This window comes from Globicephala melas, chromosome 9, assembly GCF_963455315.2.
Source record: "Globicephala melas chromosome 9, mGloMel1.2, whole genome shotgun sequence".
Classification (NCBI taxonomy): domain Eukaryota; kingdom Metazoa; phylum Chordata; class Mammalia; order Artiodactyla; family Delphinidae; genus Globicephala; species Globicephala melas.
In genome coordinates, this window is record NC_083322.1 from 104980844 (window position 1) to 105000637 (window position 19794).

The 19794-nt window shown below is 37.7% G+C and overlaps 1 protein-coding gene across 1 annotated transcript in view; it reads right to left on the reverse strand.

The window, feature by feature from the left end:
• Positions 1 to 19794, reverse strand: part of LOC132597818 (centrosomal protein of 78 kDa-like) — a 70102-nt gene that overhangs the window by 27366 nt on the left and 22942 nt on the right. The window contains exons 7-8 of the mRNA XM_070046277.1: positions 14269 to 14439; positions 13154 to 13343 (exon numbers count right to left, since the gene is read on the reverse strand). Of these exons, the coding sequence (XP_069902378.1) occupies positions 13154 to 13343; positions 14269 to 14439 (361 nt within the window). The remainder of the gene's footprint in view (positions 1 to 13153; positions 13344 to 14268; positions 14440 to 19794) is intronic.

The following is a 19794-nucleotide window of genomic DNA, read 5'->3' on the forward strand; positions in this document are numbered from 1 at the left end:
GGATTCATATGAAGTAAGGTGTTTTAATTCTGCATTGCTCTGATTCTAGAAAAGTTAGGTCTTCATATACTTTCTTGCTATTCATGTTTTCCATTCTATGAATTGCCTATCATGACCTTTGCTCATTTTTCTATTGAGTATTCAGTGTCTTTAGAGATGTAGAAGTTTTTGTATTCAGATTTTGAGTCCTTTATTGGGTTTTAGATAATGTATATGTCTTCTACCCATCAACTGTTTTTCAGTCTGACTTTGGTATCCTTTATTGTACATAAAGTTCTAATTTTTTATTAAAGTACAATTGATTTACAATATTATGTTAATTTCAGGTGTACAACAATGGTGTTTCAACATTTTTATAGATTATGCTCCATTGAAAGTTGTTATAAAATATTGGCTGTATTCCCCATGCCCTACAATATATCCTTGTATCTCATTTATTTTATATATAGTTGTCTGCACTTCCTAATTCCCAGTCTGTATCTTGCCCCTCTCGCTTCCCTCTCCCCACTGGTAACCACTAGATTGTTTTCTATATCTGTGAATCTGTTTCTGTTTTGTTGTATTCATTCATTTGTCTTATTTTTTAGATTCTACGTATAAGTGATATCATTACAGTATTTGTCTGACTTATTTCACTAAGCATAATACCCTCCAGGTCCATCTATGTTGTTGCAAATGGCACAATTTAATCATTTTTTATGGCTGAGCAGTGTTCCATTGTGTATATATGGCACGTATTCTTTATTCATTCATCTGTTGATGGACACTTAGGTTGCTTCCATATCTTGGCTATTGTAAACAATGCTGTTATAAACACTGGATGTGGGTGCATGCATCTTTTCAAATCAGTGTTTCTGTTTTCTTCAGATCTATACCCAGGAGTGGAATTACTGGATTATATGGTTGTTCTGTTTTGTTTTTGTTTTTATTAACATCTTTATTGGAGTATAGTTGCTTTACAATGGTGTGTTAGTTTCTGCTTTATAACAAAGTGAGTGAGCTATACATATACATATGTCCCCATATCTTCTTCCTCTTGTGTCTCCCTCCCACCCTCCCTATCCCACCCCTCTAGTGGCTACATCAGTTAACATTCCCACCAACAGCGTACCAGGGTTCCCTTTTCTCCACATCCTCGCCAAGGCTTGTTCGTTCTGTTCTTTTTTATGATAGCCATTCTGACATGTGTGAGGTGATCTCTCATTGTGGTTTTGATTTGCATTTCCCTGATGGCTAGTGATGTTGAGCATCTTTTCATGTGCCTGTTGGCCATCTGTATGTTTTCTTTGGAAAAATGTCTATTCAGCTCTTCTGCCCATCTTTTTTAATCAGATTTTTTATATTAATAAATTTATAATTTTAATATAGTTAAATTCATCACTTTTGCTTCATACAATGTATGCTTCTTTATTTTTCAAAGATCTATTTCATCTCTTACCCTGAAATCACAAATATATCACCTTGCAATTTCTTTTATTCTCTCTAGATTTTATTTTTCACATTTAGATATTAAAACTGTTGTATTTTATTTTTGTACATTAGGTGGAATTATATAACATAATGGTTAATAGAATGATTTCTGTGGGGTTTAAGTTCCAGCTCCACCATGTACTTCTTAGGCTAGTCATTTTATCTCTCATACCTCAGTTTTTCCACCTGTAAAATGAGGATAATAGTTTATGCCTTGTGGATTTTTTTGTGAAGATTAGGTGAGCTATATAGGACTGGGTACAACATAAGTGATATCACTAGGTTAAGATCCAGTCTCATATCTCTTTTTAAAATGAGACTGTTTCCCCAAAAGCTGTAATTCAGCTTCCTCCATTGGACTATGATTCCATCTCTTTCATGTGCCAACTTCCTATCTGTATATAGCTCTATTTCTAGGCCACCTGTTTGATTTGTTTTCTTGTTTGCCGTTTCTTCCAAGGGCATCACACAGTTCTTATCTATCATGACTTCTCATATATCTTAATGTATAGGGCACATTCTCCATTTTGAGCTTATTTTTCAAAACTACCTTAGCTGTATGGAGAACTTTATTCTTCCAGATACTTTTTATTTTATTTTATTTTAATTTTTTTATAGGAGATAGAGCAATCTGCTCTTTTTTTTCTTTTTTGGGGCTGCATTAGGTCTTCATTGCTGCGTGCGAGCTTTGTCTAGTTGCAGCAAGGGGTGGGGCAGGAGGCTACTCTTTGTTGTGGTGCACAGGCTTCTCACTGCAGTGGCTTCCCTTATTGCGGAGCACAGGCTCCAGGCTCGTGGGCTTCAGTAGTTGTGGTTCGTGGGCTCTAGAGTGCAGGCTCAGCAGTTGTGGTGCACCAGCTTAGTTGCTCCGTGGCATGTGGGATCTTCCTGGACCAGGGATTGAACCCATGTTCCCTCCATTGGCAGGCGGATTCTCAACCACTACACCACCAGGGAAGTCCCCCAGATACATTTTAGAATCACTTTTTTATGCTGTCCCTCAAAAAAAAAAAAAAAAAAAAATCTTGGCCTTTTATTACAGTTGCATTTAATTTTATGGATTAATATAAGGACATTTATATTTTTATAGCAAGTCATCTCATCCATACCTGTGATATATATTTCTTTTACTCATGTGCCCTCTAATAAAGTTTTCATTATGAAGGTTTTCTGCATAATTTATTAGGTGAAACCCCATACTTTCTATAGGTTTTGTTACTATGGTAAATTCATCTTGTATTGTATCTAGATATTGATGCTATGGAGGAACACAATTGATTTTGGTGTATTAATTTTTTTCCAGCCCCTATGTTGAGCTCTTTTCTTAGATTTAATAGCTTATTGATTTTCCTGTGTTTCCAATGAAATACATAATCAAAACAATCTATAAATATGACATTTTTATCTATATTCTTCTAAACCTTCTCTCTCTTTCTATTTCTCTCAATACACAGCTCCAAAAAGGTCAGTTCCAATAGACCAGTAATGTTAGAAATCTTTATCTCAATTCTCTCCTTAAAGGAAATGCTAATTTTTTAAAAAAATTAGTAGTATAATAATTTTTGTTAGTGTATACATGTGCCATGTATTTTTGGTATATAGCCTTTATCAAGGAAAGGTAGTTATTATTTGGATCTAGTTTTATAAAATTTACCCTACCCAATAGATTTTGAACCTCATGGGATGCTTTTTATCTCCTCTATCTAAAAAGAATGATGATATGATTTTCTCCTTTTTTTTAACTAATACAGTGAATCACATGAATTGATTGGCTGATACTGAACCAACCTTGCATTCTCAAGGATAAACCCACTTGACCAAATCGTATTAGAGTATAGATTAGCTTTTGCTGTATTACAAACCACCTCACAACTTAGTGGCTTAGGGAGATCAGCTTGGTGCTTTGTGACCACCTAGAGGGGTGGGATAGGGAGGGTGGGAGGGAGGGAGACACAAGAGGGAAGAGATATGGGAACATATGTATATGTATAACTGATTCACTTTGTTATAAAGCAGAAACTAACACACCATTGTAAAGAAATTATACTCCAATAAAGATATGAAAAACAACAAAAAACTTAGTGGCTTAAAATAGCAATTACTTGGCAATTTGGGACTGGATTCCTCTGGGTAGTGTTTACTTTTGGTTTTATCTGGGCTCCTTCGTGCAGTTTTAGTCAACTGATGGATCAGCTGAGTGAGAGCTGGTCTGAGACAGCCTCACTCACAGGTTTGGTGGTTGGCATGGACAGTGGGAGCACCTGGTCCACTTGTCTTCAGAACCTAGTGGGCTAGTCCTCGGCAACTGAGCCATCAAGCTCTTTTGCTATTGTCTCATCATGTGGGTTGAGTATGCCAAAGCCCAGTCCTGCTGAAGTGGTGACTCAGGAATGAGGGTGTCAGAAGGGGATTGTACCATAATTTTTGAAACATCCTATCACAATGTTTTTAATATACCTTAAAACTCCGTGGAATAATAGTGTATTTAGGTTTTTGACTTATATTTTTAATAAGGAAAATTTGATTGTAATGTTTTTTTATATTGCCCCTGTTTGGTATAATATTCTTCTTGCACCTCTAGCCCCATTATTCTAGCTTGGGGTACTTAAAATGTATTGAAGGGGATAGAAATGAGTATTGCATCTTAAATAAAATAGTCGTGGACAAGTGGTTCCCACTTATCACTGAGGTTGTTCAAAGGCTGCACTCTCACAGTGGACTATTGAACCCTTATGCACACCAAGCATTACATCTCACTTACACCTTACTAGCATTCTTGTGCTGGTTCCTTGATTTTAATTTAAAATGTAATAAGTACTTGAAAAAATAAAAAGTAAGAAGCAAAAACCCTCCATCACCCTAGTCTCTTTCCCTCACAGGGGAAGCAACTATAAAGTTAAGATGTCAATTTAAAAATATTTACAAGATGAAAATGATTCTTAAAAGTCCTTGGGGGCATTTAATCATTGAAGGGTATGCTGAAGAAGGTAAGTAACAGTTTGACCTCCAATCCAGAGACTATTGGCAATAAGTGTAAACAGTGCTCTAACAACATGGCCTAATAGAACTATAGAACTAAAGAAAAAGCTAGGATTAGGATTATTGGGTCCAAATTCACATTGTTCATAATGAAGAACCTTAAAAATCATGAAATATTGACTGATCTCTAATTCTAAGTCATTCCAGAATGCTATTTTCTATGTCAAAGAGTGGAGTTTGAGAGAGAAATAAGAAGGAATAAAGTCCAATTTGGTTTTAAAGAATCATGGAGAAATGAAGATTATTTCTTTCACAATTTCCCTGTAGATAGAGCTCTTCTATGACTGACTGTTTCACTAAAGCAGGGAAATACAGGGGGTTATCCAGAAAATCATATCAGTTTACTTCAAGTCAGTCCTCTTCTGGGCAAACACATCTTTAACTTCATTTGTATTATATAGTATTTTAAATTATGAGTTGTTTTGTCTTCTCAGGTCAGTTTCTTCTAGCCACGTGGGTTTGTTCTCTATTTATTCCTTCCTTCTTCCCTCTCTTCCTTCTTCTCTCCTGTACTCCCTTTTTTATTAGTGAATTGGAAAGACGATTTCCTTATATATGCTAAACTATGCAATAGCAAAACCCCAAAATATAACTAACATTTTATGAAGAAGACAATAACGAAAAAAATTATAGTGGAAAAATCTTAGGAAACTGGAAGGAATTTGGGGGTCTTTCTGTCTCGAAGTAGATTTGGAATGTGCATTTCAGGCTCTCTTTTATAATGCAGGGTTGCTAGTTGAGCCTTTATTTTGTTTCCAGAAAAACAATCAGCTTACATATTTTTTTTAAACAAGGTTTTCTTCACCTTTGGAAATTAGTAATGATTAAAAAGAATATTATACAGTTAAGTGATGTCTATTTTTTTCCTCATGAGTTCACCGTACTTCAGGTTATAGCCCTGATCTGTTTAATCCTCCAACAATCCTGAGAGGGAGCAAAGGGGCAGATGTTCTTTCCTCATTTCACAGATGAGAAAACTGAGGTTCAAAGATTCAAAGTGAGGTTAAGTGCTTCTGCCAAGGTCATTCTCTGAGGTGAAGCTGGAGCCAGGAATAGCACCTCATCCTCTTGTTTTCTCTCATGTGATTCTCCATCCGCTGACCCACTCTGACTATAAAAACGCACTGTACCAGGCCTCACACAGTCCCTGAAACGTCCTTTTAGTAGGACACTATGGTAGTGACAAGATTGAACAGATACAAAGAATGCTGTAAAAAAGGACCTGTCTTTTTTGTTGACTCCATCCCATAAAATTCCACAGCCACACTGCATGAGAAACATGAGACATCCATTAAGATCATGTTCCCATTAGTTCCCCAAATCTAGCTAGAACTAGATTTTGCAGAAATTGAAGACACATCTTGTGGCCTGACTGCTGAAAATGAGTGTCTCGGGAGTCAGAGAGGCATTGCTGCTCAACGAAGTCAAGAATGCCCTTTGCTAATTGTTTCTCCTCCATTTCTGAGGGAATTTAAATCCATGATCGGCACCATATATTATACTTCAATACTGTTCATCATCCATCTTGTACGTATTTGCAGGAAAGAATGTTGCCCAAGTCATTATATCCCGCCATGATTCACAGTCGTATGACCTTAGGTGGCAGCTCAGCAGGAGCTTACCGGTGCCTTAAGTCATCCCTGTTGTGGACATACAAGAGCATGACCTCTGACTTCCCAAGCTGTCTCTTCATGAAATGAAAATGGAACTGAGAGTTTAGGGGAACGTTTTGAAAGTGTCTGGCTCTTGTAGTCATCTAATGAGGTCCTCATTTCCAGCTGCTAAGCATGCCCTTTAATTGGTGGTCACTCGAAAATCAATGATAATATAACTGTCCAACTCTTTGGAGCTATTTTTCTCTCTGCTTTCTATCCTGCAAGTACACGATAAAAAGCAACCACCCATTCAGCCATTACCTTGTGTCACTTACTATTCAGAGATCAGTCTTCCTTTATGTGCTCCTTCAGGAAAGACCTGGGTTGTACTTTTCACTTGCCTTTCAGGCAGAGAGTAGAGTCCTTGGCACAGATTAAGTCCTCAAAAATGTTAGATGGGTGGATGGGTGGGCAGTGGATTGCAGCACATGAGCAACTACAGTAGCATTGTGATACATGACAAGGAAATGACCTCAGTTGGGGAAATAAATGCCTAGCACATATGCCACCACTTTCCCCTTCCATCTTCATTACAGTCCTTACTAATCTACTATGACATTTTTCCCCATTGGGTCTAGACATGACCTCAGGATCCTTGTAGAATATAAACAGTCCTGTGCAATGTAAACCTTGTATAATGTAAACAATGCTTTACTGTTTGATTTGAGTTGGGACACAAGAAGAATCCTATTTTCCGTCCATAACATAGACGTTGGGAATAATAACTAATGCTCATGTAAACATATAGATTCATAGGATAGAAAAAATAATTTTTAAGAAATGACCTAGTACAGACTCAGGGGGAAAATATATGTTAACTTGATTATAGAAATTTGGTTCAGCCACTCAGCTTCAACCTTCAAAAATCATGTCACTTTTTATTTTAAATCAACATATGAATCCAAGGTATAGCAAAATAAACCATTAACCTTGCAGAACAGGGCCCTTCTAGATACGATCTCGTTAGGACCTGATCCTCCATGGTTGTATCTACAAAGAGGGGTAATGCCAGTCCCCTACTGGGAAGGTGAATTGGAGGAAGAGATAGACATAGAGGTACTATGGATAATTCTAGACTGACATGGTCATCAAGAAGTCCTATGAAAAATAATTTCTGGTGAGTATAGAGTAAATCAGCAATGAGAAATGGAGAGGATTGGAATTAAGTAGACTCATCACTAGTCCGTGGTTATTACCAGCGTACCAGTTTAGCAATGAATTACTCAAGGTAATTGATGCTAGGTAGTATAACAAACACTCCTGAAAGCCAAGTGTCTTAACTTAATAAATGTTTATTTCTCTTGTCAGAGACCCGTGTGAATTAGGTGGTTCATTCTTAGCAGATTGCTTTCAAGTAGTGAATCAGGAACCCATGCCCCCTCCACCTTGAGGTGTTGTCTTAAATGCATGACTACCTAAACTACAGCAGAAGGGAACATGGGCAATCATGCATAATATCTCCTGGCCAGGCCTGAAAGTGGTAGGCCCATACCCTTTCAACAAGAATGAAAAAACTTGACCTCTGCCTGGCTCCAAGGGAGGTTAGAAAAGGTTATTGTTCTGTGTGTCCAGGAAGAGGAGAATGAAATGCATCTCACTGTCTCATCCATAGCTGAAGGCAGGTAATCTGTGAGAGAGAGCAATGTTTGCAGATGGTGATACATGAAGATTGAGGAAGATTGATTTCTCAGTCATTGAGGAGTACTGTTCCATCTAACTGAGTTTGGAATGGTAATAAAGTCATCCACTGAAAACTTACCAATCTAGTTTGTGTGCAAGATATTATGAATTATAGTCTTACCGTTAATTTAGCAGACCCACAAATATTTACATCTACCAAGCACCGTGCTGGCAACTGCAGCTTACCAGTACTTCTTTCCTGGGCCCTGGATAATTTCCAGTAGTTGGTATCAGGATCTAAGCTATCCACTTGATGTGGACACTAGTCCCCTTGTAGCCCTCTCACAGGAGCCTTTAACCATTCGTGGCCAAAAACAAAGGAAATGGGCAAGAGTTACTGCTCTGCTTATCAGAAAGTGTCTCCTAGAGTCTTGTCTCCTAAATCATTTTTCTGGCCCCTTTATAGTAATTCTTTCTTTATTCACATTTCTTGGCCTACTGAACACTATAATCAAATCCTCCCTCAATTTTCTTTTTCCTGAAGTATATAAAACTACATTTTCTTCAGCCTTTTTTTAAAAAGATGATAATTATCTTGTTTATTTGTATTTGGAAAATCTAATGAGATCACATATTTAAAAATCACATACTATCAAAAGATAGATAGTAGTAGTAATTCCTTCTGGAATATTTTTCCCCCTCATCCAACCAATGTTAGGTCCCTTACCCCCTTTCTTAGCAACTTTTATTAATTTCTTATGTGTCTATCAGAAGTTTTTTGTGGCAAAGGTACATGTGTATGTTTCAGAGGTTACTGTTGTCATGAATTCACAGAAGCCAGAGCCTGGAAAGCATTAAGTGGTCCTGAGCACCCCATTTCCAATGAGAGAGCGTAGCAGTGCTCAAACGGCTGGGTGTCCTATAATTCAACTGAATTCTGGCACTATCTACCTGTAGATAGCATCAGATCTCACATGTTAAGGGCTCAGTCCAGCAGGAATGCACACACACACTTCAGGTGCCAGTCACCAAGTATATGTTGTCACCTGTGCTTCTGACCCTTGTACCACAGATCAGAGGTTCCAACGACCCCCTTCTTAGCTTTAATTAATTTGCCCAAGTGACTCATAGAACTCACAGAAATATTCTATTAACTAGATTAACCGGTGTATTATAAAATGATAAAACTCAGCAACAGCCAGATAGGAAACATGTATAGGACGAGGTATGGGGAGAAATCATGGAGCCCACTCTCCCCACATCTCCATGTGCTCACCAACTGGGAAGCTCCCTGAACCCTGTCCTTGGGGGTTTATGGAGGCTTCAGTACACAGGCGTGACTGAATAACTCATTGGCCATGGGCAATTGAGCTCAGTCTTGAGTGGCTCTTCCCTGCCCTGAGGGCAAGGGGGTAGGACTGAAAGGTCCAACCTCTAATCACAAGGTTGGCTCCACAGGCTGCCGGCTCCCATCCTTAGGTGCTTTCTAAAGATCACCTTGTTAACATAACAAAAGACACCATTATCATCTCATCACTTAGGAAATACCAAGGGTTTTAGAAACTCTGTGGCAGAAACTGGGACAGAGACCAAAAATATAATTCTTATTACTCCTAAAGCACAGTTATCTAGGTAAATGTTTGTATCACCCCAAACAGGCAGTAGTCACCAGGGAAAATACGTTAATTGCCAGTCTTTTCTATTAATTTTTAAAAATCAGATTTAAGAAGAGAATTTTTTTAATGGCCAGTGAAAATGTCTCTTACTTCAGCTCTTGCCCTTTTCTACTTATTATTTATTTTTTCAATTTTTAGTTTAGTTTTGAAAAGTGTCTTTAAGTTATTTTAAGGTTAGAACCGAACCTTCCAGGGTTAAAAAAATATTACGTCTCTTGAAAGAGATTATTTTAGACTTAGTGAAATGGATTTGATGCTAGAAAACATGTGACATCATACATTTGACCTTTTTGAAATGATTTACATTATATCAGCTACACAAAGTCCAGCAACTGTAACCAAAAAAAAGAAAAAAAAACCCTACTAATTAAGGCAACTTTGCAGATTGATGGCGTTAGATTATCAATTAAGATCTCAGTTTTAAACCAGATTTTTCCTCTAAATAGTGATCCAAAGAACACTAGTTTTAGGGTCAGTCTAATTAGTCAGACAGCTTCCTAATTGTTTAGCGCCTTCACTTGAAGTTTGTTAAATATTTTGAATATCACCTATGCTCCCATGGGACATTAGTGAATGTGAAGTCAACAAAAAAGAAAAAAAATGTAAGAAAAAGGATTTTGTAGTAAAATAAACTTGAGAAATCCTGGGTTCAGTAAATTTAAACATGTTTCGTGACTGCAGGACTTTTGAGATGTGGAATGAGCTATAATGTGCTCTGTGAATTTCACTGTTAAGTAGAGTTTGGTCTGAAGTGTTTTTAAACTTTATTTGGCTCTACAACCCTTTGTCAGTGGAACATTTTAAAGGCCTCTTTGTTTCTAGCAACTTTGGAAAATGCTGTTCTGGTCTCAGTTAAGCCCTTGAAATCTTAGCATTTGGAAGGAGATCCACACACAAGCTCATCCAATTTCTGGTACAGAAATCTACCATGTATCCATGCTATAGGCTCACTCAGCTGTGGATGAGTATTTTGATAACAAAATGCTCACTACCCATAAATCAGCTGATTCTATAGTCGGAATGCTGGTCTGTTAGGAGGTTTTAACCTTTTAAGTGCCTTTTACTATTAGAAAATTTTAAGTTTTAAAATTTTGTCTATTGGACCTAGATCTGATCTCTGGATTAAGATAAGTCCTACTCAAGTAAAAGAATCCTTATTTTTCAAGGATGATTTGTACATGAAAAAAAAAATCCATATACTTAAAATCATCTGTAGTGACTGAAGAGTAATTGAAAATACATTTGAAAATAATTTTCATTTGAAATTTATGTCAAAATATGTTATTATATAAACGAATCCAGTATATTTTCTCTTATAGCCAGTAAAATTTAGGTTAAATTTTAATTAAGCACAAGTGCCACAATTAAAAAAAAAGAATTACATTTTGTTTTGAGTGATTATTTCAGCAAAACTGGTTTATGGGACAGTAAACTGTCCTTCACTGCATGTTCAATGTTAGCAGCTCAAACAGGCTAATTCTGGTAAAAATTCAACAGTTTTCCAAGGCCTTCTCTTAATTATTTGGTACTCAATTGTTTTTTCTTTTACTTCTATTGTATCTCTTTTTAAAATTGTTAACTACACATCCTCATTTATCAATGGCTTTGTATGTTTAACCCAGCAGATCTCTGGTATTATTTACAATGGCTTCATGATATTATATCTTTAAAATTCAGAATTTCACTTTAAAGTTGATTTGAATTTTATTTCTATTATACGGTATTATGTTTATGTTATGAATCCATCAGTGAGTAATTTGCTGAAACAGGATGAGCAGTTTGCTGACTTAGAAGGGCTGGAATCTATAGACACCTTAAAATTAGGATGTAGATAACGAATAGTTGGATGACAAGAAACCCTGTTATATGAAAACAGGGATAATGAGTGTTCCAAATCTTATCTTTTCTGTTCTTACTTTTCTCCAAAGGTTAGCTCTAGAGTCCTTAATTCTCCATTCAGTATTAAATTATTGACTATTTTGCCACAACTACTGAGTCTGCGCTCTAGAGCCTGCGAGTCACAGCTACTGAAGCCTGTGTGCCACAACTACTGAACTCCATGCACCTAGAGCCCGTGCTCTGCAACAAGAGAAGCCACCAAAATGAGAAGCCTGCACACCGCATAGAAGAGTAGCCCCCGCTCACCGCAACTACAGAAAGCCCGCGTGTAGCAATGAAGACCCAACACAGCCAAAAATAAAATAAATACATTTATTTTTAAAAAAGTGGATGTATTTAAAAAAACCCCAAAAGGTCCTACTGTATAGCACAGGGAACTATATTCAATATCCTGTGATAAACCGTAATGGAAAAGAATATGAAAAAGAATGTATGTAAATGTATAAATGAGTCACTTTTCTGTGCAGCAGTAATTAACAGAACACTGTAATTCTATACGTCAATAAAAAATAAAATTTAAAAAAACTGCCATAAAAAATCACAACAGAAGGGGGACTTCCCTAGTGGTCCGGTGGTTAAGACTTCGCCTTCCAATGGAGGGGGTGAGGGTTCGATCCCTGGTTGGGGAGCTAAGATCCCACGTGCCTTGTGACCAAAAAACCAAAACATAAAACAGAAGCAATACTGTAACAAATTCCATAAAGACTTTAAAAATAGTCGACATCAAAAAAAATCTTTAAAAAAATCACATAAATCAGAAACAAATGAAACATAATAAAGTCCATACATTAAAAAAAAAGAGCATGGGTTCTGGTCACATCCCAGCTTCCCACTTACTTACAGCTGTGTAATTCTGGGCAACTCACATAATGTCTCCTCAGACTCCTCATCTATAAATGGGGATGGTAATAGTTCCCTACTTCATAGTGTTGCTGTAATCCATAAACACGGTTAAGTGCCTTGGTAAATTGTTTGATGCTCTCTGGTTATTGTGAATTAAAATATGTCAATGGCTTCTGGCCATACGATTTATAATAGTTTGACAGTTAACCAAATGGTAAAACTATTCCATTTATTATTCCCATCTCTTTTTACCCCTTACCCTGTTTTGTTGTTTATGTTTTCTCCCACCACAGAGTGTTAGTTCCAGGAGAGCAAAAGCTTTATTTTGTTCACTGCTGAAAGCAATAGCACCCAGAAAAGTACTGTACATATGAAGCCCTCAGTAAACACTAGCTGAATGAATGGTGCAAACTGTCACAAGGGAAAAATACACCAAAACTTTCATTATAATAAAAAAGTATAGATAAATCTTTCTCTAATGGCTTCCAGTCAAGTATTTTAGAACACCATATGCTATAATAAAAACATAAGTAATTTATTAAAATTTGAAGGCAAAAACATAATTTTAAAAGATTTAGACTTATGTTAGGCCTGATGGAATATGGATGCTTTCTGGAAATTCACAATCAGATCCAAGAGTATCACTTTCAGAATGTTCTAGTAGACTGAGTTTACTTTTAGTTGTCTTTGAAGAAACAGTCACTATTGTACTCTCTTTCTTAACAGAAATGTGTTTTTTCGAAGACTCACTTCTAATTGGTTCATTAAGCAAAGAATTATTTTGCCCAATTCCTTTGCTTTTCTGCTTTACAGGTGAGTCAGAGCAGGAATGCAGGTCCTTCCCAGGTTGTTTCTTAGCAGAGTAGTTTTTGGTATATTATGCTCTGGTCATTTTCTCTGAAGAAGACCTGCTATTTCTAGGTAATTCCTCTTCTTTTCTTTGACTTCCAGTTCCAGAAATGACGTTTGCTGAAGGAGAACATGGTCTAGCAATGAAATCTTCAAAAGACTCCTGCTGCTGCTCTGTGACTGCGACCCCCAGGTTGTCTTTGGAAGTTTCTAAGGCCTCCTGAGTAGAGACTGGGACATGGAAGGAGTCGACAGGCAAAGGAATCCCAGCATCACCTGTAATTTTCTGAAACTGGAGGGAAAGACAAAAGACAAGACAAAAATTCAGTGATGAATAAAGCCAACCATTAAAAAGTAGAGTTCAAAACTTCAGTGTTACTCTGTGATCTTATTATTAACACAGTCAATTGATTATTCAGAAGATTTCAGAGCCAGTTTTTCTCTAATTATATCCTGCCAAGTGATTCTCAGCTTAACCTAGCTATATCCAAGGCTATGTCCGCTACATTTTCAGACTTTGGTGACTGGGGTAGTTATTACCCATTTCCTTCCCCTCACTAAAAATAAAACCCTACTCTGTAAGAAAATTAATTTCTTTGCTATCCTCCAGGCACATGTGAACAGTATATAATATAGTTTGTGACCAGACTGTCAGTTCCCAAGACCAGTCAGTTCCCAAGACCAGTCTGAGATTGGCTGAGCTGGGCGAAGGGGGCTCCAAGTGAGGCTGGAGGAAAAGCTGACAGGTTTCCCCTCCCATTCCCATGACCAGGTGAGTCACTGTAATATCTTACGTATCAGCTATGTCAAGATTACTTATTTTAAGAATTGTATCAGTACGTGTACCTCCATTAGTGTTCCTTCATTGTTAAGCTGACTGCATACAAATAGAAACCTAGATAAAATATGAATAGAACAGACATTTATACAACTTAAAATTTGGAATATTTTCTGTAATGTTTTCTTTCTTCATTAAGGAGAGTTTGCTTTAACTCATACACTTTCTAAAGAACTTCTAGTTTTCTTATGTACAACAATACAGTATCATGAAACGGGCCCACATTTAATAATCTCAGATTTGGAGAGGACTCCAGAGTCTTCTAGCTCCCGAGCACGTGAACTATTAGAGACTGACCATTATTATTTTCTCTCTGACTTGGTCATTTCCTTTTTGCTAATCACTCTTAGAATCCTTAAGTGCTGTCCTCTCCACTTACTTGGAGATTTTGCGTTGGTCCTGGGGCACTCTGCTTTGATTCTGATTTTTCTTCTTCAAGTGCCTTCTTTTCTTCTTTAGGTGGACTACTAACAGTAGAGTTCATCTGGGGACGACCTAGTAAATGAAAATCTGACTGATCTATACCAGCCATTGTGGCCGGCGCCCAAGCCTGGACCAGAGGAGGAAAGGAGAAAAGACAAAGGTTATTATAATCACAGAAGAGCAGTTTAGATTTCCCCAGACCTACAATCATGAAATACTTCTAAAATCTTAAAAGCCAACATCCTACTCCATACTACAAGCCTCTCTCTCCCCCAAATTCTCAGCCCTTTCCAGATTCATCCTCTAGGAGACATCCCACTGTCTCACTAGCAGCTTCAACATGTACCATGCACCCCGTCCACTGCCAGTCACACCTCCATTCCCACACTTCTTTACCACCTTTCCTCCAGTTTCCAAGAATGTGTTTGTTCCTTCCTTCCCAACACCAACTCATTCACTGACAAAACACCACTCCATCAACTATCAATCTCCACTTCCCTCTTTCAGCAAAATTGCTCACGGTTGAGAACCACTGACCTATATCTTCCCTGCAGATTAATAATAATTTTTATGTCTAAGACAAAAATAACTTTAATTCAAACATCAAACAAGCAAAGTCAATGAAAGATAGGAAAATTCTTATCCATTCCCGAATATTTTCAATGAAAACTGCTTTCAATTTAGTCTTTATAAAAAACTGTACCTACTAATTACTCTGTCTACAGGTTACTCTTTTATAATGGGCTCCCCACTCTACCAAAGCAGGCTCCCCTATTTGCATTTCTTAAAAAATTTAATTCCTCCTTTTAAAACGTCAACTATATTACCTATAATTACACTAAATTTGGCTAAATATGGCCACGTAAGTGATGAAAATTGCTCCAGTTCCTCAGCAAACTACCATTATAGTCGCAAAGAGAAGAACGCCATGAAGAGAAATGAACTAACCCAGCATCTTTAAGGAGATCCAAGAAAGCATGGAACTTCTGAAAAGAATTCTCAATGCTGCCCAAAACACCTTCATCATCCAGGATCATGCTTGTGGACTTGAAGGGATTCAGACAAAGAGAAAGTTACATTTCTTAACTGGGCATTTTCATGTTCTAACTATAAAAGAAGACGGAAAATGTCTGACATGATTTTTTTCTCATTGTCATCAAAAGTAGTCTTGCCTAGTTTCAAGGAACAAAACTAAAACACTCAAAATGTAATTAATCTGTATTTAACCTAACTCTCCACCAGTAAAGACAGAGACCATTATCTCATAATAACCAAAACCCCCAGGCACCCAACAAAGTTTCCTATATAACGCTTAGGTGGTATATAAGTACACCAAAGTTATCGTTTTATTAATGATCTTTCACGAAAGATCACATTTCTAACTGGTTCAATTCATAAAGGAGCCTCATTCCACATCAGAAAATTACCTGCTTTAAGTTTCCCTTAAATTAGAAAGTGAATTATAGAATCTGATCTGAACAAAACATATTACAACTCTGCTGAATGTTAAGAATTAACTTTAGTGAACAAAATATCTAATGCTTACGTTTAAAAGTCCTAAATCATACCCAACCCAATTTATTAAATGTACGATCACCAATGTTTTCTTTGGCTCCTTCAAAATATTCACTCCCGTGCACTCTTCCCCTTCCGCTCATCACCTATGCACTTAAAACCCCTATAAGCTCAACTCCAGTATTTCTCAGAAAGGCTGTTATGTTCATGATGCCCCTTTTGCCTTATATAAGCAGGTGCTCACCATTTATTGAATGAGTGTCCGCCAATCCAGTGGATATGCACTTTGAAAACTTCCTCCCTACGCTCAACCTCTGATAAAGTATATTTCGAACTTTTTAGATTATGCCCTGCTTTCATGCACATTACCTAATGTAATTCTTATAGTATATATTTTTATCTTTCATTGCATTCTTAGAAGTTTTCCAATATCTTAAATTTATTTAAATGATTCACTTTCCTAATTCATTGCCAGGAGAGTCTCATCATGTCTTTTATGCTACTGTATATATAGTATATGCACAAAAAGTGCTTTCTTGAATCAAAGAATCATGAACAGATCATAAGCTAATGTCATAAAGCGCGTGTGCGCGCGCACACATACACACACACACACAAAGAGATTTTCATATTTTTAAAAACATGCTTTCTGGAATATAGACCATATGATCACTAAATACCAGTAAATGCAAAAGTCCATATGATACAGCCAATTTGCAACATATTACCGTTTTAAAGTTTACAAACTATGTGTATATGGATTAAAATCAAATCGAAATAAAACCAAAACACTCCCAAAAGTATAAGAAATTGTTTACTTCATTGACTCATTTATCAGCCTTAAGTCTTATTACTCTTTCCTCCTTTAACTGCTTTAGGCACTCCTCCAGTTTTTCCTAAACAAACAGAGTAAATGTTATAACTAATTCGTAGTATAATATCCAAAAGCCTTTCCAGCTATAGGACTCATCAGGATTTAGGGGCAGAGCCAGAAGTGAACTCAGATTTTAGTCTGCTACTGGTAATATCATACCGTGCTAGTGAAATGAATTATCAAAATCTATCAAATTAGCATAGTAAAGATTTATTTAAATTCCACTTTTTCCAACATAAATTTGTGGCAGCCCACCATAAAAGGCATATGCGTATAACATAGCAAGTCAGAAATAAATAGTTAAGAACAAGAAAGAAAAGTTCTATTTTTATTTGTGGGTCTCTTTATAGTAGGAACTCCTATTAATGAACATGCTTAACACACCTGAATTGCATAATTGCAGATTCAAAAGCATTTTTTTTAAAGTAATCACTTTATTTTATTTTTTTTATTGCGGTACACGGGCCTCTCACTGTTGTGGCCTCTCCCGTTGCGGAGCACAGGCTCCGGACGCGCAGGCTCAGCGGCCATGGCTCACGGGCCCAGCCACTCCGCGGCAAGTGGGATCTTCCCCGGATCGGGCATGAACCCGTGTCCCCTGCATCGGCAGGCAGGTGGACTCTCAACCACTGCACCACCAGGGAAGCTCCAAAAGTAATCACTTTTAAAGCAATTTACAGTCAAGCACTGTTCCTGGAGTTCCCTGGGCATTAAATCTAATCATCAAAACCCTAAGAGAGGGCTTCCCTGATGGCGCAGTGGTTAAGAATCTGCCTGCCAGTGCAGGGGACATGGGTTCGAGCCCTGGTCTGGAGACATCCCACGTGCCTCGGAGCAACTAAGCCCGTGCGCCACGACTACTGAACCTACGCTCTAGAGCCCCCGAGTAAAAACTACTGAGCCTGCGTGCCACAACTACTGAAGCCTGTGCGCCTAGAGCCCGTGCTCCGCAACAAGAGAAACCACCGCAATGAGAAGCCCACACACCACTACGAAGAGTAACCCCCGCTCGACGCAAGTAGAGAAAGTCCGAGAGCAGTATCAAACACCCAGCGCAGCCAAAACAGATAAATAAAATAAATTTATTTAAAAAACAAACCGTACGAGGAAAGAACAATCACTAACTCCATGTAATTTTACAGATGAGGGAAACAGAGGCAGAGAAGTAGAGTAAGTAGAGCAGCACAGCCAAGGTCACACCACTAAGTAGCAGAGCCACACTGTGGACTCAGGAAGCTGGGTGCCGTTCCTGCTCACGGAGGTGGTAGTCTTCCCATTCACCAAGGTCACTGAAATAAAATGAACACTGATAAACTCCCTTAGGAGTTTCAGGAAATAAGACACTTCAGTCCGTGAAGTGGGGACATTGCTTGCAATAGGCAGAATTCTAACAGAGCCCCTAAGACTCCTACTTACTGAAGTACACAAACCTTCCACTTATCCAATCAAACTCTAAATCTAGGTGCTGCAGTGAAGGGATTTTGCAGACGGAATTAAGGTTCAAAATCAGTTGTTTTTTTAAGATGGGGAGATGATTATTCTAGGTGGATGTGACCTACTCAGGCACCCCATGAAAAGGACCTGAACTCTTCCTGAATTGAAGTACAAAAGGGACAAGAGGGAGACTCTCCATTGCTGGCTCTGAAGAAGTCCAATGGTGTGGCAGGGAAGGCAAGTGAGAGGCCTCTAGGAGCTGAGACTGTCCCCCGAATGACAGCCAGCAAGGAAATGGGGACCTCTGTCCTGCAACTGCAGAATCTGAATTATGCCAACAAGCCAAAGAATCTTGGAGCCATTCTTTCCCAGAGCCTCTGGATGCTAACACAGCCAGACTGACATCTTGATTTCAGCTCTGTGACCCACACAAACTATGGTGAACATCCAACGTTTGGGGCTCAATGTCTTACACTTAAATTTCACGCGCTTTAACACTCTCAGGAGGGAACTCACATGTTCCCGTGTGTATCTGAGCAGGAAACCCAGGCATGCTGTGCCTGGACTTCTGACCTGCAGAGCTGTGAGCTAGTCAAATAGGTATTGTTTTCAGTCAGTAAGAGTGTAGTAAAAGAATCAATATCCTACTCAACCTCCAGGTTCGTGAACAAAATAAATGACTGTCATTGTTTTAGGCCACTGTTTCGGGCTGGTTTCTTATGCAGCGATAAACAATCAGAATTCCTATACTTATGAAAACAGTACGGTATATTTATACCTTTTAACTGCTTTGAACAATCACTTAAAGAATGAGGAACTCTATTATATGCCATCATTGGGAGAGGAAATGGTATCACTTTCTGAAGAGTAACTCTTGGTACCTAACAATAATCCTACATCAGGGGTTTACCCTAAGGAAATCAAAGATGTGGGCAAAGATTTATCTACCAACATGATGTCATAAGATTGTTTATAACCAAACCCTAGAAGAAAGCTAAGAGCCTCCAAATTGGGACTGGTTTAAAGAAAAACAGCTCACCGTCTGAAGGAATGCGCTATGAAGCCACTAAGAAAAGAATGACAAGAGGTCTCGACCAGAGTTAATGAATGGGCTTCAGGAGTTCTACATTCATAATATATCTGTGCGTTTTTCCTGGGAGATGATGCAAAAGCTTAATCAATCAAATTCTCTGATGTAGAAGAGTATTTAGTGACATGGCAAAATATTTTTGATACTTTTTTAAGACAAAAGAGCAGATTAGGTGTGTGGACATGCAGAGGTGGCTTCTATTTCCTTCAAGAAGCTGTTCATTGTTTACAAACATTTGCTCAATGAACATATATTTTTATATTCAGAACATGTTTAAAAAATTGAGAGTCTAAGAACTTCAAATTCTTTAATGTTCCATTACTAAAGCCAGTCAAGTTTTCAATGGGGAAAAAGGAAAAAAAAAGCAAAATTCCTCTACTTTTAATATGATGGTTTAATCAATCTTCTAATTGTGTTAGAAGTGTTAAATTTTTGTGAGAAAGTGTATCCTCCTCCTACAAAGTATTCATAATTCATGTCCCTTACATGGAAATATGGAACCAAAAAAGTTAGAAAGTAAAATTGCTTGATATTCTATTACTTAAGTAAGACTAATGATAAGGCTTTGG